Raw genomic sequence first — 27,789 nt, 5'->3', positions numbered from 1 at the left:
TTCCAACAGAACTGCTGCCGCCAGCAGTACCACACAGTACATGACCACATACGCTGCCATTCTGCACTGTCAAATACACAGGCAATGATTTATTTAAATGAAATCTACAGCAGCATCTTAGCGTCGTGGACAGCGTCGTGTTTAGGAAGGTTTTGAGCTGAGTGTGCTTAAAAAGTCAACTTTTTTCCTTTCTTTTGTCATTTACCTGCCAAGGGCCACAATCCCATAATTATTTGAGAACAGACACAATTTTCTGTAAAACTGTCTCTGCACATGAATGCAACGGCACTGGTCTTTCAGCTTTAAGTCAAAGGGTTTATCAAAGATATTGCATTAACCACTCAGAAATTGCAGTAATTTTTACACAAAGTCGTCCGTTTTCAGAAGCCATAAGTAATTGTACAAACTAAGCATCAGGACTATTATTAGTACAAATCAACACTTTCCCAACCAGTTGTTTCTGGGGTGTGCAGTTTTCAAAAACTGAGTGATTTTGAAAGGAGTTCAGTGAGGGAAGCCACCAAGACACCTATGGCAACTCTGAAAGAATTAAAGCCATCGTCCTAAAACTAAAAGTCTGCATTACACAAGCACATCTTGGTTGTTTCATTTTAAGTGCACTGTAATGATACAGATGCAAAATTACAAAAATTGCGTCATGGTCCAAATATTTATGGACCTGAATGTATGACTATGACTTCAATTGAATATAGGTTGAAGAGGATTTGAAAATCATTGTATTCTGTTTTATTTACATTTTACACAACGTCCCAACTTCATTGGAATTGGAAAAAAAATTGAATTTGAAAAAAAAAAAACTTGATTTCTCGGCGTCATCCCTTTTTAGTAACAGTCCTACAAGCTTCCAAAATCCAAAGCCGAATTTAAAAAAGGGTCAGATTTCATTTTGAAATGTCCCAAAAAACCTTTAACACCGTTTAAAATGACATGGCTCTGTCATTTTTCAATTATTTATTTATTTTTAAATGCAGTGCTGTGCAAAAGTCCAAAACAATGTTAAATGTGGTTTTTGATCTTCAAGTCAAGTCTCGGAGCATTCATTGGCACTCTGCTTTGGCGAATCCACGACAAAAAACGGAACTGCCTTGTGTCTTGGCTGGTCACCACTCAAGCAGACAACTGGCATATCACCACATCTCTAAAATAACCATCTATCTGCCACGGGATGGGTGAAGAGTGAGTGTTTCGCGTTTCAGTGCTATAGTATAATCAATGAATAATGAATTGATCAAAACAATGTTTTTGTAAAACCATGGGATAATCCATCCTAAACTATTGTTTTAAAGGTAAATGGTACTCACAGGATATCTTTAATATTTTAGCACGCTTTATCATAAATAATTTAAACATTGTTTTATTTTTCTGTCATGATTGAATAACTGTTCTGCAGAAACTGTATTTCAGTATGAACCTTTAACAAAATAAGGGCTAAGATTGTGTGTTTCTTTGCTTCGGTTCTTTTGCAGATTACACCCCAAAAAAAGGGGGGGGGGGGATATAGAAAAATTCTATTCCGGTTCAATTGAACTATCTGAACAGCTGATGAAAATCAGTCCATTTGTTTTCAAGTAATTGTGTTAATGGGTTAAAACTCCAACAGGCAGATGCAGGAAAAAATATAACTCTGGTGGTGATGTGTGTGTTGGGGGAGGTAAGTAAAAAGAAATACTGCTTAATTTGAGGTAAATTTGGACAGAGGATTAGTGTAGTAAATTCCCAGCATTTCATGGCTTCAAATAGACAACATGTTTGGAATTCAACTGTTCAGAGCGATGAGAACTGCTGTGACGCGTTCTCAAAGAAAAGTCAAACATATCCGCTGTCACTGAGCTTTTTGCTGTATGCATTCAGCACAACATCACACAGGATACCGTAAAAGTTTAACTTGGATTTCATATAATAGAAATCCAAATTTGGGATAATACTTGGGATTTTTCCACCACCTCTGGGTCCATAAAATGACTCATGTGCATTACATCATGCAGCAATATTTTCAGCATCTCTAATTATTTTGTTTATTTGTTGATTTCACATTTTTTTCTGAAAATAAAAAAATGAGGCCAGTTAGCACACGGTGACTCAGGTGGTTTCAATGGGCGTGTCCGTTCAGTTATCGGCCGCGTCCCTCTTCTTCTTCAAGGCACGAGAGCGGTGGGAGTGCTTGTCCAGGAAGGTCGAGGAGTTAAGGTGCAGGTTGACCCTCAGAAGTCCCTCAGGGGCCCCTCAGGGACCCCCGCGTTTACAGTGTGATCCGAACACAGTGGTGTTTGAGCTTGCAGGGCAGCACCCCGCGGTTTAGCTGGTAAAAGTCCACCAGCTGGATCAAGTCAGTAAACCGCGTGTGAGCATCATCCAGACTGTAGAAGACCTCCCCTTCATCATCTACCTGTAATCCCACATGCACACACGGAAAGGCGGCTGTCGAGGATCATACAGTCAGCTCACTGAGTGAGTGATGCAGAAATTTCACACAGCAATTTAAAGACAAGTTAATTTTTTTTACAGAGTCACATTAAAACATTCTTTGCAATCAAGGGGTCAGAGTGCACGATCCACCACTGACAACAGCTTCATTTGGGAGAAATCCTTTATTGAAAAACTAGCTGGGTACCCTGGTGATGTCCGGCTGTGTGGGGCTGGACACAGTAAATTTTGCAGAGTAAAATATACTCTGCCAGGACAACATTTGGTCCCAGTGCAAATAGACTTAAATGCACTCTATTATAGAGTGAAATCTGCTCTACCGTCTTGTCAAATCACATTTTTCAACCTCAATAAGAGTCATTCACAGCATGATAGAGTTGATTTTACCCTGTCATAGAACTGGTTTAGCAGTGTGATAGAGTATGTTATCCTGGTATCCGGCGTAAAACTTGTGACAATTCAACATGCAGATCCACCTTGGATTTGCTGTAAATCGAAAACATCTGAAACATCATGTCCAAAACATGTGAAGAAATATGGCCAGCATGGTGTATTTTTCCTGATATACTGGTATATATCAACCCTACATCAGGTGCTAGTCCTGGTCAGTTTGTTTAGTGCATATGTAGCACAAAGTATACCCCCATCCATCTATTTTCAACACTTCAATTAAGGGTCATGGGTGCGCTGAAGCCTATCCCAGAAGTCATAGGGCGTGAGGCGGGTACACCCTGGACTGAATGCCAGTCTGTCGCAGGGCCACATATAGACAAATTCACACCAGCAAACACACCTACAGGATGTGGGAGGAAGCTTCTTGGAGGAAACCCACGCAAACAAAGGTACAACATGGAAACGCCACACAGAAAAGATGGGAGGCGATCCCACAACCTTCCCTCTGTGAGGCATCAGCGCTAACCACTAAGCCACTGTGCAAAGTATACAGTCCTAATAACATTTTAACAATAATTTATTGTAACTTCTCACGTTTTGCTCACGGTCACCAAAGCTGATTTGATATGGAACCACAAACTGATTTGGCATGTTTCAAGTCAGATGTCTTTCACATGTAACTCCATATTGTGTGCACAATGGGGACAGGAACATTCTTTTTTGAAAGCTTCTTGGGTCACCGTGTGGCCCAGAAACTGAATAATATCATTAACAATATAGTATATTGTAAGTAATCCCAAAAAAACAGGAACATATGATTTTTGGAGCTCTACTGTAGTCGCCCCATTGATATCCGTGTATTTTCTTTACAGTAATTTTACTGAAAGCAGGATTTTTATCATACAATGCAGTTGTCTAAGGTGAGATGAGCACACAGTGGCTTGATTGCTAATCATGTTTTAAGGTGACTGAGGTAAAAAGGTGAACTACTTTAACTCAAAAAAAAGTCTAAATATAAATCAAAATTGTGGTTTGTACTCACGGGCAAGATTTGAAAGTGTTTGATCCTCTGCATGTGGCACAGGGAGAGAACAAATGTCTTGGGGTTGCTTTGGCTGTCCCTCAGAAGGAATACTCTGAAAACAAAATGAAAAAGTTCAACACTTCTGTCGAGCAGATACACTTCTGTTGGCCGAGTCCAGGAAGTCTCTGAAATCCTGGATCTTATTTGTGACCCAGGACAATCACAATCCCAAACACTGAGATTCCTCACTCAGCTTTTCAAGTGCTGCACTCGGGACAGCCATTGATTCCACAAAGACCACAACATCAACCACGAAGTCACGGTTAGTAACCCTTTCCTCACCACCAAAGGTTCCAAAGCCACTGGTCTCCACAGCCCCACCCAGTGCCCAGTTCATGAAGCATTGGACAGAGTAGGAGCCAGAACCCATCCCTGCTCTTCAGAGGCTGTAAGTAACTGGACAACCTAAAACTGAGCACATGTGTATAGGAAAGCTGTAAGTCTATGTGACACATGTAAAGAGATGGGTGGCAGCGTGAAGGATTTTGAGGAGATACATCAGTACCACATAACCCTCAAACTGCAAGCGCAACCCCATGGGGTCATCTGTGGGCTTGCAGGGGACCAACAACCACGACACGTACCGCAGGAAACTATCATGCAGGAAATGATCGGTTTGTTTAAACACAAAATGTTATCCTTCATAAAGAAATGCTGCTCATTAGAGTCTTTTTATACCACTACTTACATTATTATTGTTATCATTATTGCCATGTACACCAGCACCATTTCATTTCAGTAAGTCTTTTTCCCCAAAAGTCATCTTAAGGGGTCCGAGGGCATTTTTTTTGGACAGTTCACTCGCCTGGCATAAATGTTTTATTATTGCTGTTAACAGCTCTCCCTGCATCCCACAATCAAGTTTTATGTCTCTTCTTTTCAGGACAACATGTGCTTTCAGAATATATATGTTTTTGTTGTGTTTTATAAGTGTAATAAAGGTTTACAATCAGAAATAAGAAAGGAAAAAATAAAGTGAAAAATAATTTTCCACACACATTTATTCAAAGCACACAGCAAACTATAATAAACTGTTTTGACACTTTATAAAGGTAATTTGAGGTCTTGTGTGAAAGACTGTACAACAAAAAGGTTCACACAATAAACACAATGCACATTTTGAAGAATATATACAAAATGATCTATGTGTTTTGTTTGTCTCATCTCAAAGCAATTTCTGTCTGCTATTACACAAAGTTTACATCACAAACTTCTACTGTGTTTTGGACTGTTCTGTGCTGCTCTGCTGGACACTCACATTGCACACATCATCACATAGCTTCTAGGAGGAGTACAAAGATGGCCGACGGCTGGCTTGAAAGTCAGCGGAGTTAACTTTTCAGCAAAAAAAGGTACGTTTCTATCTCATATCATTAAAAAGTTATTTATAATTTAGCAAAGCTTGGTCTTAGCCATCGTATACAACGGCGTCGGCCCCAGAGGGTTAAGGTCCCCCCAAAGTGGCTCTGTGCCTTCTCCATAAAAGACACTGACCTGACTGGCAGTACTATACAATGGCTGCATTACGGCGTTTGCGGTGTTTAACACATCTTTCACGACATCATGCTACGAAATAAAGAAAAGATTACTTACCCATCAATAAGACCCTGCTGTGTGATCAGGCGCTGAGCTTCGTCCCGAGACAGTTTACTGTGGAACCAGGGCTGAGCCAAATGGAGAGCTGTGATAAACAGAAAGCCAATGTCACATGAATTTCCGTGCTGCCGTCTGCATGCAGCAAATAAGAATAATAAGAAGCAGCTGAGGTACCTATGTTTGACACGGAGCTCTGCGGACTCCCATGGGAGCTCAGTCGGTGGACACTTTTCCTCTAAGAACAGAAAATAATACGGATAATAGTGTAGAGCGGCACATGGATGCACACGTCGATACAAAGTTGTAATGTTTAAGTCACAAGTTTGTACTGTTCTTGTTAAAAGTGTTAACTGTCAACTTCTGTCTTTATTTTCTCATTCAAAGTCTTCCTGCACATTCTGTTGATACCTAAGAAGTCTACAAAAAAAAACATACCGTATACACATTTTTAGATAATTAATAGTGGCCACCGAGTGTTTCAAAAACATTAAAGTCTATAGTCATAAATCCACAGCAGACACTGACATGATGTGCACTGTGGAAAGCTTCTTGTTGGACTGGAGTAGGAAAGGGCTGTAAAACAGGAAAACAGAACTTCTTGTAATCTGCAGCTGAAATATTCTAAGTTCTTTTTAAGAAAGTCCTCCTCTTCACCACAAATCTGTAAAATTGGTGATGCAACAGTCTAAAGTTGCACTATGCGCAGTTTCTCCAACCACAGACACCTATAACTCCTTCAAAGTTGTCTGGGTGTCTTGGTGGCTTCCCTCACTAATTTCCTTCCAGTATAGTCACTCAGTTTTTGAGAACTGCTGACTTGACACAGATTTATCACACAGTACTATATGGTTTGTATTTCATAATGTTTGATGTTAAATTAAGCCCAAGACATATTCAGTGACTTGGAAATGTTCATGACTTGTACATGTTCATGTTCATGATCATGTAGCCATCCTGTAAGAATCATAAAACTGGCTGTAAAAGTGATCATATAATCATTAGAACAAATTACTCTCATCCCACCGTTTTACGGAATGTGTTGTGGGTCTTAAATGCAGGAATGGATGTATATTAACAAATTAAATTAAGTTGATCACACAAAACAGAATTCAAAGAAAATGTGAGCATCACAGTTTTTTCTTCATGGGTTTATATTTTTTATATATAATTGTTGTAGTTGCCATTTTGTTTTTGTTTTTTTTTTTTTGTTTTTTTTTTAATTCTCTTTTTTTGGTTTGTTTTATTTTTCATATAAGTGCAACTTTTTCTGATTTGGGGTTGTAATTTCAGTCATGCATGTTGATGATAAGATTATTCCCTCCAATAAAAATCCACACACATTCAGCAGATGACAGACAAATTAAAATTAGATTAGATTAGATAGAACTTTATTGATTGATATGTACAAGTCTGCATATAAAAAACTAACTTTACTGACTTCTTTTGATTGTCATTTATTGTGATCAACTCAGTAATAATTTTCCATTACTGTTACTGCGTTTGCAGTATTCGCCAATGCATGTATGGGGAGATGGTGATGGGGTGAGGCTATGAATTTTCTGAATGCTTGTTCTGTAAGTAACAACAGGACCACAGCTACTTTAAAAAAAGATAAAAGCTTGAGTTTCCTTTTTCTTATTTAAGCAGCTGGAATCTTCTGTTACTGTTATTTGTCCGGCAAAGAGAGTTCTCTGAGTGATTTACCCTCCATGATAACCCTTCCTCCACTGCCACAGACAGAGCCTCAGATGGGTTCTCGATCACCCGACTCTTTTGGCCTGAAAAGTCCATCGCCACCAGGGAGTTCTCGGAGGTGCTTCTCTGAAATGACACATTTAAAATAAATGTTAATTGTAGAGCAGGTCAGTCAGTGGTACAAGGAGTTAGTCTACCAATGTGTTAACTGTAGTTTGATTCCCAGTCACGCTACCTGTCTGTGTGCTTGGACAAGAGACTTCATCCACATTGTCCAAGTTTACCCAACTGCAAATAGGTACTGGTTTGGGAAGGAACCTGTGATGGCTGAGCATCACATCAAGGTGGAAATCAGAGACTCTCATTCGCTTTAGGTATAAACATCTGCAGCAAATATTCTTCAGGGTCAATAAGACTTACAACCCCAATTCCAATGAAGTTGGGACGTTGTGTGAAATGTAAATAAAACAGAATACAATGATTTGCAAATCCTCTTCAACCTATATTCAATTGAATACACCACAAAGACAAGATATTTAATGTTCAAACTGATAGACATTTTCGTTTTTGTGCAAATATTTGCTCATTTTAAAATGGATGCCTGCAACACGTTTCAAAAAAGTTGGGACAGTGGAATGTTTAGCACTGTGTTACATCTTCCAATGATCTTCTAATGACACTCAATAAGTGTTTGGGAACTGAGGACACTAACTGAGTGTCATGATTGGGTATAAAAGGAGCATCCCTAAAGCCTCAGCCGTTCACAATCATAGATGGGGCGAGGATCACCACTTTGTGAAAAACTGCGTAAAAAATAGTCCAACAGTTTAAGAACAATGTTTCTCAATGTTCAATTGCAAGGAATTTAGAGATTCCATCATCTACAGTCAGAGAATCTGAACAACTGTCTACATGTAAGCGGCAAGGCCAAAAACCAACATTAAATGCCCGTGACCTTCGATCCCTCAGGCGGCACTGCATTAAATCGTGTAAAAGATCTTACTGCGTGGGCTCAGAAACACTTCAGAAAACTATTGTCAGTTAACACAGTTCGTCACTACATCTACAAGCGCAACGCAAAACGACCATCCAGATTGTTACCAGTGCAAAGTTCAAAAGCCAGCATCTGTGATGGTATGGGGTGTGTTAGTGCCCATGGCATGGACAACTTACACATCTGTGATGACACTATCAATGCTAAAGGTACATCCAGGTTTTAGAGCAACACATGCTGCCATCCAAGCAACGTCTTTTTCAGGGACTGCTTATTTTAGCAAGACAATGCCAAGCCACATTATCCACGTGTTACAACAGCATGGCTTCATAGTAAAAGAGTATGGGTACGAGAATGGCCTGCCTGCAGTCCATACCTGTAACCCATTGGAAATGTGTGGCGTATTATGAAGTACAAAATACGACAATGGAGGCCCCAGACTGTTGAACAACTGAAGTCGTACATCAAGCAAGAATGTAAAAGAATTCCACCTACAAATCTTCAACAATTAGTGTCCTCAGTTTCCAAACACTTATTGAGTGTTGTTAGAAGGAAAGGTGATGTAACACAGTGGTAAACATACCACTGTCCCAACTTTTTTGAAACATGTTGCAGGCATCCATTTCAAAATGAGCAAATATTTCCACAAAAACAATAACGTTTATCAGTTTGAACATTAAATATCTTGTCTTTGTGGTGTAACCAATTGAATATAGGTTGAAGAAGATTTGCAAATCATTGTATTCTGTTTTTATTTACATTTTACACAACGCCCCAACTTCATTGGAATTGAGGTTGTATTTCTTCTTGATTTTAATTCAAACTTATTGATTTAGACAACATTTCATTGTCTTGCTGACTGTGGAAAAACCTGCTGTCACTTTCAGACAGCTGACTGACTTTGGAGAATTGCAGTATTGTGTTGCCATCTAGTGTCCGAGTAATGTGATTCCATCTTCATCATTTCTAGATGGTTCCAGACAGAACACACCATTAAATATAGATCAGAGTGCCTTTGAATATAACGCACATTTCAGTTCTTCAACAAATTGTTCTTGCAGATTACTAAGTGGCTTTCACATTTTTTTTTCCTGCACCACCTAATAAGCTCACTATGCAAAGGCACATTTAAAACAAAGTGAGCAGTGTTTACTCTGTGGATGGAGACATTCCAGCCTCTCTGATCCACTCAGCTGCCATTGAGATGATTTAAAGACACCTATCAGTGGCTTAGGGAGTATTATGCAGCAGTGTGGGTGACTTTGGCTTCCCTTTACTTTTCGGCGTGATTTCTGTGAAGCTGTATTTTTATGCTGAGCTAATCCTGCCTCCAGAAGATTCATCACCCTGACCTTGCTTTTAGCAGATTCATGTGCTCCCATATCTTTTGTCATAATCCCCTTAACAGGGTGGTTGGTCAAATGTGGCCTCCTGACAGCATGGAGGTGAAGAGTTGTTAAATCTGAAAAGCAGCTGATCCTTGTGTATTTTTAGAAAGCAAACAGTCTGCGAACGTGTTGAAAACCCAAAAATAAAACATGATCACCCACACAAAAATACTCCCTAGAGAGCATGAGGCTATTCTGGGGCATGAAACCAGCCTGACTTTGTCACTACGGCACCTGGCGCATGTTAGCGCCAACATAGTGTAAATACATTAACAAGAAGCATTTGGGGTGTATAATGTCTCACCATGATGCTGAGCGAGACCGACGACCAAAATGGAACATCACCATGGATGCAGACTGAAATTAAGATTGGTAGACATAATATATTTAGCTAGTATTACAGGAAGGAAAACGTGGCAGATCAACATGACGGCCCTTATTGGATCTATGTGGTGACCGAAAGTGAAAGGGAGAAACTGAAAGAATGTACTTTTTGCAGTGTGGGTGACAAAGTAATCCAATATTCAGGGCTGTGAAAACTCCGCGGATCCGAGGAATTCCGCAGATTTCATCATGGGAGGAGGGGTGTTAGTGTGGTACTCTGTAATTGTGATCGTCACTGAGTTTTTAAAGTGCCTTATTGCAAAGTGTTTCCTTTTTTTTACGACATTGTGCAAGTTTTACAAGTCCACAGACACTGATCTGTGCGTTACAGATACAAATCTGTGTCCTCGGATCCGTGGAACTTCGCAGAGGAAAAATGCCACTCAAAGCGTAGCTGTTGCGGCAGTTGTCGTAAAGCGGGACATGGGTGGTTGTTGCGGCGATACTGTGTGGCTCCTGCAAGACGCTTAAGCTAAACGTAGCATGTGGACATCGCAAACTTTTAGAGCTCTCAAGTTTTTAAAAGAAGAATTTTGCAGCGTGTCTGTGTCATGGAGCGACGTCAGACAGAGAGAAGATGGCGAGAAAGACTTTGAAAAAGTTTGATAAGGACAAGAATCCGTGGAATTGTCGCTGGCTTCATGAACACACCTGAAAGATAAAAGAAAATGCGAACTGTACCATCAAGAAAGACGGTAAGAATTTTTTCTCTCTGCAAAATAAACATTGTGCTGTTCAAACAGGATTTTAGACAAGATTATGTGACTTTTTTATTATTAATCGAGACTTTTTTCATTGGGAAAAAAAGACATTGTGGCTTTGAATGGATTTACATGAATTTACACAAGAATGTAAATGAGTTTTGTTTTTTGTTTTTTATTAATGTAGACTGATTTTATGGGAAAAAAGACTGTGGATTTACAGAAATTTACACAACAATATGTGGCTTTTTTACTATAAGGTATGTTAATGATATTTTACCCTGATTTTCAAATTATTCTACAAGCTTTAGCAGTGGTTTTTGAAATGCTTTAACAGTCTTTTCAGTCTTCATTAATTTCATGTAGTTTAATTGTTCTGAGTTAATGCATAATTGTTATTTCAACATTATCATTGACAGTTCAAATGAAAGGTTGAGTCTAGGATCATTTAAATATGCACTTCTTTTGAGATTTTATTTTATTTTATTTCAGGACATGCTGAAAATGTATCATTAGATACAAATTTAGTTTTGTTTCTGGGGCCCCGCGGGTCCTAAACCCCGGCTCGACCCCCTGCAAATTTTCCTCGGATTTCACAATTTTCTTTTCACAGCCCTGAATATTTAATAAAACATACTCCATAAAACATTTAGGAGTTTAAACTATTTTTATACACAATCAAGTCATCAAGTCTGGGACTGCTGCATCCACCACACCACAGGACCATCACAAGTCCTGAATGGCAACCACCCAGGCAACACCCATACTATTATCGCACCACGATGCTGTCTATCTGTTGTAGTCAGCTGACGTGTGGGTGTCACCTTGGCCTTCTCCAGCTGCTGGGGACTTCAACACTGAGGCACCTACTTGCCGTATCATGCGTAGATAGTCAACATTCCCTCTCAATGCAAGTGAGAGTGACTCAGTTTTTAAAAACTGCCTACTCCAGACACATTTACCCAACAGTATCCACACTGGTTGTATTTCTTAGTGATTGATGTAAAGGAATTTCAATACATATTTAGTGTCTTGAAAATGTGTATGTATCCATCCCCTGACTGGACTGGCTGTAAAATTAGTGATTTGTATTAACAATAATCCTTGTAATTAGTTTGTCCATTTATTTGTAGGCCCTGAAAATTTGGGGCCTACATATAAAAATAGCTGAAGTTAAAAAAGAATTAATGTGTTTGTTGCACCATTTGTACCACATGAGTTACCAGTGATGCAAATATAAATGTTACATGTGTTAGTTCCAGTGAGATACAGCCAGAAGTACCCTCATTGCAAACTGATGGAAATATTACAGTAACACTGACATACAAAGAACAATGGGAAGTTTCCTCTGCTCAGCATTACTGAAATATTGTGGTTACAAAATAAATAAACCATGTTCCCTTTGTAAATATACAAATTTATGAAAGGGTTCCCCTAAAAGTATAGAAAAATTTTATAGGAAATTTTAGGAAATTTTAATAGGAAATTTTAAGCGTATTTTAAATAATCTGCTGACTGAAACCTGCTCATGCTTTGGCTAAAATGAAGTAATTAGGTTTTTTATGACTGAGAATGTTATTGTCTCTTACTAATTCTACTCTGTTGTATATACTGTAAAATGTGTTGTTTGATCCACATTTGTGATCTACCTCTGTAGCTTCCCTATCCACCAGGTCGTTATTGTAAATACAATTTTTTTTCTTAATAACCTACCTGGTTAAATAAAGGTTAAATCAAAAGTGAACCAGCTCATCAACCATACTGCCTATGGTCTACCAATGATATTAGTAATCAATATTTTACATGTATACTCAACACAAATGTAAACACAACAGTTTTCTTTTCTTCCCATTTTTCTTGCATTGCAGCGAATGATCTAAAATCCATGTTAGTGAGCACTTCACCTGCATCTACTTGGCAGTTGTGTCTGTGTTTCCCCATGAAGTTTTTCAGGAGTCATGGTAGTCACTGAAATAATTCAAATTGCGACATGCATAGAGCAGAAAAGGCGCAAGTTGCTAAGAAATGCAAAAGCAGTGAGCAAAGAACCTCGCTCATTTAAATAAACAATTGAAAAAATATTTAAAAAATAAACTGTGTAACCTGAGAACTTTGCAAAAATGGCACAATATGACCACAGTGATCATAATTCATTGCTGCACTTAATCTGATATAGTAAAGATTATATCAGTTAATAAAAAGTGCGTTATTTCATCATTATTGTCTCTCAACAATTAAATTTACTATAACAAGTATATATTAAAGACTGAGATCAACAAACTGAAACTCATCATAACCATAAACTATACTTGGGGTTCTTCAAACACTTTGAGTTCCCACCAGATTGACATTTTTGCCTTTATTTTTAAGGCCTGCACTCAAGTTTCCTTCTCCCTTCTCTCCTCTCCAGCTTCTCCCCTTCTCCCTCATCTGCTGCTCTCACTTCCACTTCTGTCTCTCTCAGTGGCGGCGCCAAGGGGGGAGGGGCTTGGGGGGGCTTAAGCCCACCCAATAATGAGCCAAGCCCCCCTCAGCCCCCCCCCCCAATAATTCTGCCAATAATGTGAATAGCGACTGACATATTTGTGTATCTCAACTGCAGTTTTGCGCAGAGAATGTCTCAATATTGCGTAACTGAGCAAAGTGATGAATGTATGTGTTCGGTGATCCACCGATGCTGAATCACCCTTCACAAACAGAATTTTCAGTTTTGCAAATAAACATTTATTTTTAAAAACCCACACAGATGTTACAAATCAGAAATTTCTGTTTGTGAATCACAAAGCATGTGTACAAATCAAAGGATATTTGTAAATCACCCTCTGTGCATTTGCAAGAATTAATGAGACAAATTTAACTCCATACTACAAAAATTTAGGTTTCCTAAATATTTATTACGGCCACTCTTAAAACTTCACTTATCTTTATAATTTTATTACTGGTAAATTTTAGAATTGATTTAGATGAGATATACTTATTATCTCACAGGAATATATCACAATTATCTGGGAACTACTTTTTGCACAGGAATTCATCAAGCACGTCGACTGCAGCCGCGCACTAACACAGAATATGCAGAAGCTGTATATCGTTGTTCGGCAATCATTCTAAGTGATGTGTGTGTGCATTGATACCACATTTTAGAGGAGTACGGGTGACTAAAACATATACCTTGGTATTTATAAAGCAATTTACTATATATTGTTCATTTCGACGACATTTTTTGGAGACCCTCCAACTTTTACCCCAGCCCCCCCCCTCAGCTCCCCGAACAAAAATTTCCTGGCGCCGCCACTGGTCTCTCTCCTTTTCTCCTCACTTTGTGTTTCTTGGCTCCAGAGTTCCGGAGAAAAATTGTCTCTGTAATGTCTATATTCAGGTGTCCATCCATGTTTTTGTCCATGTTTTTTTTTCTCTCTCTCTCTCTCTCTCTCTCTCTCTCTCTCTCTCTCTCTCTCTCTCTCTCTCTCTCTGTGGTGTCATGCTTACTTTAGCTAACTTGTGTCTAATTCAATTCAACACAGAGGTGGACTCACCTTTATAAACAGAGTCACACGGCCCTCTTTAGAGTGCCGCACATGCACCTGATTAATTTTTTTATTTACAAATTAATTGATATTTAGTGTTGCTTTTCATTGTTTCTCTGCATAAATCTTCATCCTTTTGCCTACACATAGTGTTTTGTTTTGTTTTACTAGTTTCGGAGGTCCTGCAACTTATACTGTGGTACAACTTATATACTGGGAAAAAAAAATCATACTTTTGTTATTAATAATAAAATTACAAATACTATTTATGTAGAATTTTCCAATAAATCACATAACAAAATTAAGTGCAACAATAAAAGAAAAACAGTTACAAACACACACAGCAACAAGGCAATAAATAAATAAATGAATAAAAAAATAAAGAGCTGAAAATACAGAAAAAGGATGTGAATTATACTCTGCAAAATATGGTAACTATGCCAGTCCAGGAAGACTACATGTGGTGTCTTTCTGTAATAAAAGTCTTTTTTCAACATCAATTGCACATTTCAGACTGGGATTTTACTCTGACAAGTTCAAAGCAAATCTGTGCCATAATCATGCTGCATAATCAACATCTTGACATGCCTCAGGAGGCCGATGGATGGACTTTCTTGACAAAGGTGAAATGCTCACTAACACAGGTTTCAACAAATTTGTGAACAAAATTCAAACAAACGTTTTATTAGCACAGAACTGTTAGACCTTCAGCTGATGAAAATCAAAGTGTTTCATATGTATCTTTGTTTAGTGTACTTATCTTGAGTTGTGGCAAACATGATGACATAATGTCTCACATACTACCATGCCCATAGTGGCAGCACATAAAAGCTATACTAAAAAACATATTTAAAAATTTCACTCACTTGGAATAGAAATAATAAAAAGGGACTAAGCTTACCATTGGTGACGCTTTTTGTTTCTGGTGAGGTTGAATGAAATTTTGGTATAGTTGCGTCCCATACTGAAACATAAAAGATTAAAAGATTAAAATTCTACCATGAAATAGTCATTAGAAATGTGAAGGAAAATGTTTCACGTCGACCCGTTGTGATTTTTAAATAGATGCACACAACTTTGACTTAGTATATTATTTTTAGACCCAGACCTGGATCCAGACTATATGACCAAACACTATCTCCAGAGAGTGGGAACTCTAATCCAGCATCACTCAACAGCTTCTCCTGACTGCTTTCCAAAACTAAAACTGAACCTAAGCACTGACTCATCATTCCTCCTGCTTGACATCATTCAGTATTAGTGCTGCCTACCTTTAACAAACGCATCGCTGTGATCCAGCAGGTCCTCGTCTGCTCATCGTCTGCACAAAGCAGCTTCAGGTCCCGGGCAGAATTACACTGTGAGGACTGGAGAGCAGACACAGCGTGAGGCTAACATCATCACAATATTTACTGTATATGTCAATAATACCTTGACACAGAAGCCGTAATCTGTTGGTGCGCCGTGTAGTTTTTTGGCTGACAACAGTGTGTAAACCTCACTGTCGCTGAAGTCCACAATAAACTGCAGATGTCGTGGTTCCTGCAAAACAAGACCTCGCAATAAAGCATAGCTGGTAACCACAGATACCCATTTAAAGTATCGGCATGTTTTGTGAAGAGATCTAAAAGGAGGGAGGAGGCACTAAGCGTAACCCACCACTGCTGATTGTTGGCCCCAGATTCCATCCAAACTTTAAAATTGAGGAAACTGGGACAGCTTTTTTTTTAATTAGTAGGCAAAATATTGTATTACCGTACTTCTTGTTTTATATCCGCTTATATATGCGTATAACTGAATATTGCTGAATACACTTGAATATTGCTGAATATACCAGAGGATGTACAATTCCCATTACACAATAGTTTGTGCACGTGTGCTGGTGTAAAACAACTTCTACATTTTTACAAGCACTTTTCCAAAAATGTCCATGTTAACATTTCAAAACTCTTGCTTTTCATGGATTTCATGTCGCAGAGGAAGATCAGAAGGAGGCTTCAGCTGAGAGAACGGCCCTGATTAGTGCATACTGTACCCACTCTACCACGTATTTTTGCTCCTGGTCTGCACTGGTGAAATCCAGTTATTCATATTAGTGCAGCGGATAACTGCAACAATCCTGCAAATGGTGATCGACACAATACTCCTTAGACTTTACTCTTTTGAAAAAAACCAACAAGCAACTTGAATTTTCAATAGGCGGCTAGGGAGGGGTCAACTGAAGAACTGCACAAGTGTCAAAATTAAAAATGCTCTAATCAAATTGAAAACTACACTACATTATATGTCTGATTATAACAATTCCAAAAAGGTATAGTTTGGACTATCTATGACTGAATGTTCAGGAGTTATGGGGTAAAAACAGCAAAAACGGTGACAAAGGTCAGTTTCAGTTTGTACAGGGGTCAAAAGTTAAAGTTCTTTCAGTATTGGTAAAAAGTGATGCAAATTATTGGTTGAGCTAATAGGATTAATAAATGGAATAGTTTTCACGGTGTTGAATGCTTCGTCTCCAAAGTAAACGTCAAACAAGGTCAACGTCCATTGGATTCTATGACATGTGACATATGTTACCCTGTAACATGATAACTAAGCTAGTTGTTTTTTTTTTCTTTTTTCAAAAGAGTAATGTCTAAGGAGTAATTGTGCCGAATTTGATGCTTGTATCACCATTTGCAGGATTTTGCTCTAAATATTCTCTTGGCTGCTGCACTATATTTTGTGGATTACAGTTTAATCTAATGTCAGAAATGTTTTAAACATGTTTAAAAATTAGGAATGAATAAATGAATACATGTGTTTTCAGGCCCTGATTGGGTATCTGTTGTTTGTTTGTTTGATGCCAAATATCTGTCATGCTAAAATATGCAGTAATATGTAACAATTTGAGGTAATATTCTTCAGTTATGGTTGTCAGACTTTTTATGCAGATATGCGTATTTGTTCTTGTCGTTGCATTCATGTTGCCATAATATACCCATATTGTGACTATAAAGTCTTGTAAATGTAAAGCAGCATGTTTGGTGTGTGGGCCGCTGAAGAGGAGGTACTGCTGGCCCACCACCACCAGATGGCGCCCTGTTTGGAGTGCGGGCTCCAAGCACAAGAGGGCGTTGGAGCCGCTGGAGGTGACAGCTGTCACCTATCAACACCAGCTGTCACCCATCACCACCACTACAAAGACCGGACTGCAACTCCACCTCCTCGCCGAGAAATCTTCTACCATACAGGTAATCTTCTCTGCTGTGATTATTGTTGTCCAAAACATTGTTCTGTGTGCAGCCGTGTTCCTGCGGGCTCTGTCGGAGGCTGGATTGGCGGACAGTGAGAGGATGACGTTCTTCGCCTCTCACTCCATCCAGGAAAGAGACCAACAGGAGCTGCACGGGTGAAATTGTTGCGGGAGGTGGAGGTTCTCCCTCCTCATTGTGTACAGACTGTGGGATTACTGAGTGTGCGAACTCACACTCATCCAGAACTGTTTCTGTTTTCTGCCAGCAGTACCGGGTCTGACTGCTGAAGACAGTGGCCACCTGGGGCGCAGGGCTTGGTGGCTCCGGTGTTCTTCAGGTCCGTTGGTGGTGAGGCCTGTGTGGGATCCGGCTCTTCTCGCACCAGACGTCTCCTATCTTCGAGCCTGCCACACGTCACCTTTTTGTCGGATTGATATAGCGCATATTTGTATCTGTCTGTATTACGTTGTGCACCTTCACAACATTAAATTGTTACTTTTTGGCTATTCCATTGTCCTTTCATTAATGCCCCCTGTTGTGGGTCCGTGTCACGACACTTCCCCAACAGGATTTCTCGGCCAGCGTCATGGATCCCGAGGGGCGTCAACTCGAGCCTGAACAGCCAATGGAAGAGCAAGGTGCACAGGCGCCAGCAGGAGGCGTGTTAGGGGAGCTGCAGCAAATACTGACCGCTTTCACTGCTCGGTTGGATCTGGTCACCGAGCAGAACGTTATCCTCAATCGGAGGATGGAGGCTCTCACCGCCAGGGTGGAGGCGCGCGATCAAGGCGCTACTGCAGCACCTCCTCCTGCTGGTCCTTTGTCAGACACAAACGTTCCACTGGTCGTTCACCGACCCCCCCACCATCCCCTGAAGCATACATAAGCCCTCCGGAGCCGTACGGAGGTTGTGTCGAGACGTGCGCGGACTTTCTAATGCAGTGCTCGCTCGTCTTTGTACAGCGTCCCGTCATGTACGCGTCAGACGCTAGCCGGGTGGCTTATGTCATCAATTTGCTTCGAGGATAGGCACGCGCCTGGGCTACGGCGCTCTGGGAGCAGAACTCACGGCTCCTAACGTCATACGCTGGGTTTGTAAGGGAGTTCAAACAGGTTTTTGATCATCCCAACAGAGGCGAGACCGCTTCGAGCGTGCTACTGTCAATGCGACAGGGGCGCCGGAGTGCAGCCGAGTATGCAGTCGACTTCCGCATCGCGGCTGCAAGGTCCGGCTGGAATACCAATGCACTCCGCGCCACCTTCATAAACGGGCTGTCTCCGGTCCTGAAGGAGCACCTGCTGGCTAAGGAGGAACCACGGGATTTTGACGGGCTTGTCGACCTGCTTATACGCTTAGACAACCGGTTAGAGGAACACCGTCGGGAGCAGGGCGGGGGGCGTGACCGGGCACGGGCCGCCCCTCTTCCTTCCGGGTCCGAAAGGGTGCCGTCGTCCCCACGCTCCACAGCCAGAGGGCCCCGTGTGGCTACAGCTCCCCCTGCTGACGAAGCTATGGACACGAGCAGGGCCAAAATGAAATCAAAGGACAGACAAAGGAGGCAGGCCCGCGGGGAGTGTTTTTTCTGTGGGTCTAATGATCACATACAGAGGAACTGTCCCAAACGGTCAAACTACAACGCCCGTCCTTAGAAACTGGGCTAAGGGTGGGCCATAACACGCATGCGGGGGAACCCCGAAAATCAGCACGAATCCCAGTCACAATCCTTTGTGAGGATTTAACCCTTCAGTTTTTGCAAGGAACTGGGGGCCACCGTGAGTCTCTCGTCCGGGTATCACCCTCAGACGAACGGACAGGCAGAGCAGGCCAACCAGGAGTTGGAGCAGGCCCTCCGTTGCATTACCTCCACGCACCCGACGGCCTGGAGCACCCATCTGGCCTGGATTGAGTACGCCCACAACAGCCAAGTGTCGTCTGCCACCGGCCTCTCCCCGTTTGAGGTGTGTTTGGGGTACCAGCCCCCATTGTTTCCGCTTGTGGAGGGAGAGGTCGGTGTGCCCTCGGTCCAGGCCCACCTCAGGAGGTGCCGCCGGGTGTGGCGGACTGCCCGTTCTGCCCTGTTGAAGGCCCGGACGAGGGCCAAGGCCCATGCAGACCGCCGGCGTTCCCCGGCCCCTGCATACCAGCCTAGGCAGGAGGTATGGTTGTTGACAAAGGACATCCCGCTCCAAGTGGACTCCCATAAACTGAAAGATAGGTATATCGGACCCTTTCCCATCACCAAGGTCCTCAGCCCGGCCACAGTGAAGCTATGGCTGCCAGCTTCACTGCGGATCCATCCTGTTTTTCACGTGTCGCGGATCAAGCCATACCACACCTCACCGCTCTGCACCCCTGGACCTGCACCACCTCCTGCCTGGATCATCGACGGGGAGCCGGCGTGGACCGTGTGTCGGCTTCTGGACGTCCGTCGCAAGGGTTGGGGCTTCCAGTATCTGGTGGACTGGGAGGGGTATGGCCCCGAGGAACGCTCCTGGGTGAAAAGGAGCTTCATCCTGGACCCGGCCCTCTTGGCCGACATCTACACCCGGCACCCAGATAAACCTGGTCGGGCGCCAGGAGGCACCCGTTGAGGGGGGGGGTCCTGTTGTGTGGGCCGCTGAAGAGGAGGTACTGCTGGCCCACCACCACCAGATGGCGCCCTGCTTGGAGTGCGGGCTCCAAGCACGAGAGGGCGTCAGAGCCGCTGGAGGTGACAGCTGTCACCTATCAACACCAGCTGTCACCCATCACCACCACTACAAAGACCGGACTGCAACTCCACCTCCTCGCCGAGAAATCTTCTACCATACAGGTAATCTTCTCTGCTGTGATTATTGTTGTCCAAAACATTGTTCTGTGTGCAGCCGTGTACCTGCGGGCTCTGTCGGAGGCTGGATTGGCGGACAGTGAGAGGACGACGTTCTTCACCTCTCACTCCATCCAGGAAAGAGACCAACAGGAGCTGCACGGGTGAAATTGTTGCTGGAGGTGGAGTTTCTCCCTCCTCATTGTGTACAGACTGTGGGATTACTGAGTGTGCGAACTCACACTCATCCAGAACTGTTTCTGTTTTCTGCCAGCAGTTATCGGGTCTGACTGCTGAAGACAGTGGCCACCTGGGGCGCAGGGCTTGGTGGCTCCAGTGTTCTTCAGGTCCGTTGGTGGTGAGGCCTGTGTGGGATCCGGCTCTTCTCGCACCAGACGTCTCCTATCTTCGAGCCTGCCACACGTCACCTTTTTGTCGGATTGATATAGCGCATATTTGTATCTGTCTGTATTACGTTGTGCACCTTCACAACATTAAATTGTTACTTTTTGGCTATTCCATTGTCCCTTCATTAACGCCCCCTGTTGTGGGTCCGTGTCACGGCACTTCCCCAACAATGTTTGAGTTATAGCTTTTAGAAAACATTCAGTGATCACGAATATGTAAATGCATGTATGTACACTCAACAAAAATATAAATGCAACACTTTTGGTTTTGCTCTCATTTTATATGAGATGAACTCAAAGATCTAAAACTTTTTCCACATATACAATATCACCATTTCCCTCAAATATTGTTCATAAATCAGTCTAAATCTGTGATAGTGAGCACTTCTCCTTTGCTGAGATAATCCATCCCACCTCACAGTTGTGCCATATCAAGATGCTGATTAGACACCATGATTAGTGCACAGGTGTGCCTTAGACTGCCCACAATAAAAGGCCACTCTGAAAGGTGCAGTTTTATCACACAGCACAATGCCACAGATGTCGCAAGATTTGAGGGAGCGTGCAATTGGCATGCTGACAGCAGAAATGTCAACCAGAGCTGTTGCTCGTGTATTGAATGTTCATTTCTCTACCATAAGCCATCTCCAAAGGCGTTTCAGAGAATTTGGCAGTACATTCCACCAGCCTCACAACCGCAGACCACGTGTAACCACACCAGCCCAGGACCTCCACATCCAGCATGTTCACCTCCAAGATCGTCTGAGACCAGCCACTCGGACAGCTGCTGAAACAATCGGTTTGCATAACCAAAGAATTTCTGCACAAACTGTCAGAAACCGTCTCAGGGAAGCTCATCTGCATGCTCGTCGTCCTCATCGGGGTCTCGACCTGACTCCAGTTCGTCGTCGTAACCGACTTGAGTGGGCAAATGCTCACATTCGCTGGCGTTTGGCACGTTGGAGAGGTGTTCTCTTCACAGATGAATCCCGGTTCACACTGTTCAGGGCAGATGGCAGACAGCGTGTGTGGCGTCGTGTGGGTGAGCGGTTTGCTGATGTCAATGTTGTGGATCGAGTGGCCCATGTTGGCGGTGGGGTTATGGTATGGGTAGGCGTCTGTTATGGACGAAGAACACAGGTGCATTTTATTGATGGCATTTTGAATGCACAGAGATACCGTGACGAGATCCTGAGGCCCATTGTTGTGCCATACATCCAAGAACATCACCTCATGTTCCAGCAGGATAATGCTTGTACTTGTGATCTTGTTCTTTTGGTCATGATCCAAATCTCATGACCATAGGTGAGGGTCGGAACGTAGATCGATCGGTAAATTGACAGCTTTGCCAATTGAATGAATGAATGAATTCTGTTTTCTTATTATAAGTCTTATGATATATTATTATGATATGTCCATTTTCTTGAGCCGCTTGGGTGGGTAGGGAGAGTTCCCATGGGATAAAAAAAATCTTTTAACCTACCATCCCTGGTTCTCAAGACCAGGCACCTAAGTGGCTCTACTCTACTCTATTCTACTCTTCCGTTTTTAGATATTTAGATATACCTTAGTATACACTAGTAGAGTTCTACCTTAGAAATGGAATATATTCTAGAAGACATACCTTACTGAATTTTCACATAATAGTAGGACTTTTTTAAATCATCAGCTCTGTCGAGCTATGTTTGAATCAAACCGTTTTCTGAAGCTAATTTAACCAGCTCTTTTTGTTTAGGAAAGAGGTGGTGTTTCATTCACACAGTGTATATTTATCTATAAATAACACCTTAATCAGGAGTCATGGGCGTGGTCAATATATACAGTAAAAGTGATAAGGTCTAAATTAGTACTGATAGGAGCTGCACTGAGGCAGAATCAACAGCTATTGTGCCAAAGATAAATTTTCCAAATAAAACAGAACAAAGACTGCCATTGTTCTGCCTTCATGTGACACAGCGTTCCTACTTCCTTATTTAAAGTAATGCTACAGCGGTTACTGTGAGTGCTGAAAGACTTGCAATGTGCCCAACCGACACCACAGACGAATAGTGAGGCAGCTAACGTAAAACTCGGCTCCACACCAAAGCCTTCCTGTGCTCCACAACAAAAGCTCTTCTGTTGTACGAAGTGAAAGCGGTTGAAAAGTGGTTGCCTTGGCATGGCTGATGATGACTCCACAGTATAAGCTTCACCTGTCAGCAGTGTACAGAGCTCCGTTTCTGCCTGCCTCGCATGCCAGCTGACTTAAGGAAAATCAAGCTCAACCTGTTCCACTCCTCTCTCACAACACGGCCGAGACGTTTGCAGAGGATGAACTGATGACCCCACTGAGTGTACAAAGGGAAGATTAAGTTGTGTCTCGACTCTTGAGATTAAAGATATGGTGCACCCCAGAAGTATTCATAGCACTTCACTCTTTCTACATTTTATGTTACAGCCTTATATCAAAATGGAGTAAGTTCATTTTTCCCTTCAAAATTCTAGTCACAACACCCCATAATGACAACATGAAAAAAGTTTATTTTTTAGTTTTGCAAATTTATTAAAAAATAAAAAACTAAGAAATCACATAAGTATTCATTCACACACTTTGTTCAATACTTTGTTGATGCACCTTTGACAGCAATTATAGCTTCAATTCTTCTTGAATATGATGCCACAAACTTGGTGCACCTATCTTTGGACAGTTTTGTTCATTCCTCTTTGCAGCACCTCTCAAGCTCCATCAGGTTGGATGGGGAGTGTCGGTGCACAGCCATTTTCAGATCTCTCCAGAGATGTTCAATAAGATTCAGGTTTGGGCTCTGGTTGGGTCACTCAAGGACATTCACAGAATTGTGCTGAAGCCACTCCTTTGATATCTTGGCTGTGTGTTTAGGGTCATTATCCCGCTGAAGGATGAACATTCGCCCCAGTCTGAGGTCAAGAGCACTCTGGAGCAGGTTTTCATCCACAATGTTTCTGTACATTGCTGCATTCATCTTTTCCTTAATCCTAAGTAGTCTCCCAGTTCCTGCCGCTGAAAAACATCCTCACAGCATGATGCTGCCACCACAGTGCTTCACTGTAGGAATTGTGCCTGGTTTCCTCTAACCTTGACACCTGGCATTCACACCAAAGAGTTCAATCTTTGTCTCATCAGACCAGAGAATTTTGTTTCTCATAGTCTGAGAGTCCCTCAGGTACCTTCTTTGCAAACTTCAAATGCCATGTGCCTTTTACTAAGGAGTGCCTTCTGTCTGGTCACTCTACAGGCCTAATTGGTGGATTGTTGCAGAGATGGTTGTTCTTCTGTAAGGTTCTACTCTGTCCAAAGAGGATTGCTGGAGCTCTGACAGAGTGACCATCAGGTTCTTAGTCACCTCCCTGACTAAAGCCCTTCTCCTCCGATCGATCAGTTTAAATGGGCAGCCAGCTCTTGAAAAACCGATGGGTTTGAATTTCTACCATTTACAGATGATGGATGCCACTGTGCTCACTGGAACTTGAGACAATCCTGTCTCAGAGGTCTACAGAAAATCCCTATATGTAGTCAGGTGTGTGTATTTCCAAATCATGTCCAATCAACTGAATTTACCCAGGTGGACTCCAATTAAGCTGTAGAAACATTTCAAGGATGATCAGTGGAAACAGGATGCACCTCAACTCAATTTTGAACTTCATAGCAAAGGCTGTAAATCAAATCAAATCAAATCAATTTTATTTATATAGCACCAAATCACAACAAACAGTTGCCCCAAGGCGCTTTATATTGTAAGGCAAGGCCATACAATAATTACGGAAAAACCCCAACGGTCAAACGACCCCCTGTGAGCAAGCACTTGGCAACAGTGGGAAGGAAAAACTCCCTTTTAACAGGAAGAAACCTCCAGCAGGCTCAGGGAGGGGCAGTCTTCTGCTGGGACTGGATGGGGCTGAGGGAGAGAACCAGGAAAAAGACCTGATCCAGCCCTAACTATAAGCTTTAGCAAAAAGGAAAGATTTAAGCCTAATCTTAAAAGTAAAGAGGGTGTCTGTCTCCCTGATCTGAATTGGGAGCTGGTTCCACAGGAGAGGAGCCTGAAAGCTGAAGGCTCTGCCTCCCATTCTACTCTTACAAACCCTAGGAACTACAAGTAAGCCTGCAGTCTGAGAGCGAAGCGCTCTATTGGGGTGATATGGTACTATGAGGTCCCTAAGATAAGATGGGACCTGATTATTCAAAACCTTAGGCAGAATAAATCAATATGTTGATCAATTATTATATCATTTACTAACAGGGACTTAGAAGAGAGAGACCTAATGTTTAATAGACCACATTTAACTGTTGTAGTCTGTGGTGCAGTTGAAGATGCTATATTGTTTTTCTTTTTGAATTTTTATGCTTAAATAGATTTTTACTGGTTATTGGTGGTCTGGGAGCAGGCACCGTCTCTACGGGGATGGGGTAATGAGGGGATGGCAGGGGGAGAGAAGCTGCAGAGAGGTTTGTAAGACTACAACTCTGCTTCCTGGTCCCAACCCTGGATAGTCACAGTTTGGAGGATTTAAGAAAACTGGCCAGATTTCTAGAAATGAGAGCTGCTCCATCCAAAGTGGGATGGATGCCGTCTCTCCTAACAAGACCAGGTTTTCCCCAGAAGCTTTGCCAATTATCTATGAAGCCCACCTCATTTTTTGGACACCACTCAGACAGCCAGCAATTCAAGGAGAACATGCGGCTAAACATGTCACTCCTGGTCCGATTGGGGAGGGGCCCAGAGAAAACTACAGAGTCCGACATTGTTTTTGCAAAGTTACACAACGATTCAATGTTAATTTTAGTGACCTCCGATTGGCGTAACCGGGTGTCATTACTGCCGACGTGAATTACAATCTTACCAAATTTACGCTTAGCCTTAGCCAGCAGTTTCAAATTTCCTTCAATGTCGCCTGCTCTGGCCCCGGAAGACAATTGACTATGGTTGCTGGTGGGTGTGTCGCCGAGTGGGGAAAAACGGTTAGAAATGTGAACGGGTTGGCGGTGTACACGGGGTTTCTGTTTAGGGCTATGCTTCCTCCTCACAGCCACCCAGTCGGCCTGCTTTCCCGGCTGCTCGGGATCTGCTGGAAGGGAACTAATGGTGGCTAAGCTACCTTGGTCCGTACCGACTACAGGGGCCTGGCTAGCTGTAGAATTTTCCACGGTGCGGAGCCGAGTCTCCAATTCGCCCAGCCTGGCCTCCAAAGCTACGAATAAGCTACACTTATTACAAGTACCATTACTGCTAAAGGAGGCCGAGGAATAACTAAACATTTCACACCCAGAGCAGAAAAGTGCGGGAGAGACAGGAGAAGCCGCCATGCTAAATCAGCTAAGAGCTAGTAGCTGCGCTAAGCTAGCGGATTCCTAAAAACACACAAAGTGAATAATGTGTAAATAATTTAGAGGTGATTCAGCAGAGGGAGTGTTTTAGTTAAGGCACGTGAAGATTACACTGTGAAACAAATCGTTATCTAGTTATCTAGATCAATCTAACTGTGCAGATTAAACAGCTAACAGATACAGCAAAACACCGCTGTGCTCCGGAACAGGAAGTGATACAATACCGCAGTGAGAGCCAACCACCAGTAAATACTTAAGTACACATGATTTCTTAGTTTTTATTTATAATAAGTTTGCAAAAAATCTAAAAAAAAACTTTCTCACATTGTCATTGTGAGGTATTGTGTGTAGAATTTTGCAGAAAAAAGAATTTCATCCATTTTGGAATAAGGTTGTAACATAACAAAATGTGGAAAAAGTGAAGCGCTGTGAATACTTTCTGGATGCACTGTAAAGGCAGTGTATTTTCTGAGTCTGGTCTGTTTGAGGTTTCTTCCTATAATCCTGTATAAATAAATTGAATTGAAATGTAATGCAGAAGTGAATTACGAGGTCTGTCAATAAAGTAACGGTCCTTTTTATTTTTTTCAAAAACTATATGGATTTCATTCATATGTTTTTACGTCAGACATGCTTGAACCCTCGTGCGCATGCGTGAGTTTTTCCACGCCTGTCGGTGACGTCATTTGCCTGTGAGCACTCCTTGTGGGAGGAGTCGTCCAGCCCCTCGTCGGAATTCCTTTGTCTGAGAAGTTACTGAGAGACTGGCACTTCGTTTGATCAAACTTTTTTCTAAACCTGTGAGACACATCGAAGTGGACATGGTTCAAAACATTAAGCTGGTTTTTGGTGAAAATTTTAATGGCTGATGAGAGATTTTGAGGTGATACTGTCGCTTTAAGGACTTCCCACGGAGCGAGACGTCGTGCAGCGCTCTCAGGCGCCGTCGTCAGCCTGTTTCAAGCTGAAAACCTCCACATTTCAGGCTCTATTGATCCAGGACGTCGTGAGAGAACAGAGAAGTTTCAGAAGACGTCGGTTTCAGCATTTTATCCGGATATTCCACTGTTAAAGGAGATTTTTTTAATGAAAGACGTGTGGGCGGATTGCAGCGTCGGCTTGCAGCCGTCGTGATGCTCCGCCACAGGAAAACCTCTGTTGGAAGCCTTAAGGACAAGTTGGAACATGTCCAGCTGTTAAACAATTTCTCATATACTCACTCCACTGAAAGCCATCAAAAGCCGCCTGGATTTTACAAATGGTTATCAACACGGAGGTGTTTTTCCTGTGCCGCGGCACCGCGCTGGCTGCGTCCCGACGCGCGGACCCGTCCGCACGTCTTTCATTAAAAAAATCTCCTTTAACAGTGGAATATCCGGATAAAATGCTGAAACTGACTTCTTCTGAAACTTCTCTGTTCTCTCACGATGTCCTGGATCAATAGAGCCTGAAATGTGGAGGTTTTCAGCTTGAAACAGGCTGACGACGGCGCCTGAGAGCGCTGCGTGACGTCTCGCACCGTGGGAAGTCCTTAAAGCGACAGTATCATCTCAAAATCTCTCATCAGCCGTTAAAATTTTCACTGAAAACCAGCTTAATTTTTCGAACCGTGTCCACTTCAATGTGCCTCACAGGTTTAGAAAAAATTTTGATCAAACAAAGTGCCAGTCTCTCAGCAACTTCTCAGACAAAGGAATTCCGACGAGGGGCTGGACGACTCCTCCCACAAGGAGTGCTCACAGGCGGATGACGTCACCGACAGGCGTGGAAAAACTCACGCATGCGCACGAG

General features: G+C 42.3%; 1 protein-coding gene across 4 annotated transcripts in view; it reads right to left on the bottom strand.

Annotated features, from left to right (window-relative positions):
• Positions 1-846: 846 nt before the first annotated feature.
• grb14 (growth factor receptor-bound protein 14) overlaps positions 847-27,789 on the bottom strand; it is a 68,870-nt gene continuing 41,927 nt past the window's right edge. For 3 of the 4 annotated variants that reach the window (XM_034186543.1, XM_034186546.1, XM_034186545.1), the window contains 8 exons: positions 15,639-15,749; positions 15,479-15,574; positions 15,109-15,171; positions 7,223-7,339; positions 5,693-5,753; positions 5,516-5,603; positions 3,881-3,974; positions 847-2,407 (listed from right to left, as the gene is read on the bottom strand). In XM_034186543.1, the coding sequence (XP_034042434.1) occupies positions 2,261-2,407; positions 3,881-3,974; positions 5,516-5,603; positions 5,693-5,753; positions 7,223-7,339; positions 15,109-15,171; positions 15,479-15,574; positions 15,639-15,749 (777 nt within the window). In that variant the 3' untranslated portion in view covers positions 847-2,260. The remainder of the gene's footprint in view (positions 2,408-3,880; positions 3,975-5,515; positions 5,604-5,692; positions 5,754-7,222; positions 7,340-15,108; positions 15,172-15,478; positions 15,575-15,638; positions 15,750-27,789) is intronic. The other variant, XM_034186544.1, reaches the window with a different exon arrangement.

Source organism: Thalassophryne amazonica, chromosome 14, assembly GCF_902500255.1.
Source record: "Thalassophryne amazonica chromosome 14, fThaAma1.1, whole genome shotgun sequence".
NCBI classification, from domain to species: Eukaryota; Metazoa; Chordata; class Actinopteri; order Batrachoidiformes; family Batrachoididae; genus Thalassophryne; species Thalassophryne amazonica.
The sequence above is the reverse complement of the archived record's forward strand: the minus strand, read 5'-3'. Positions and strand labels throughout refer to the sequence as shown.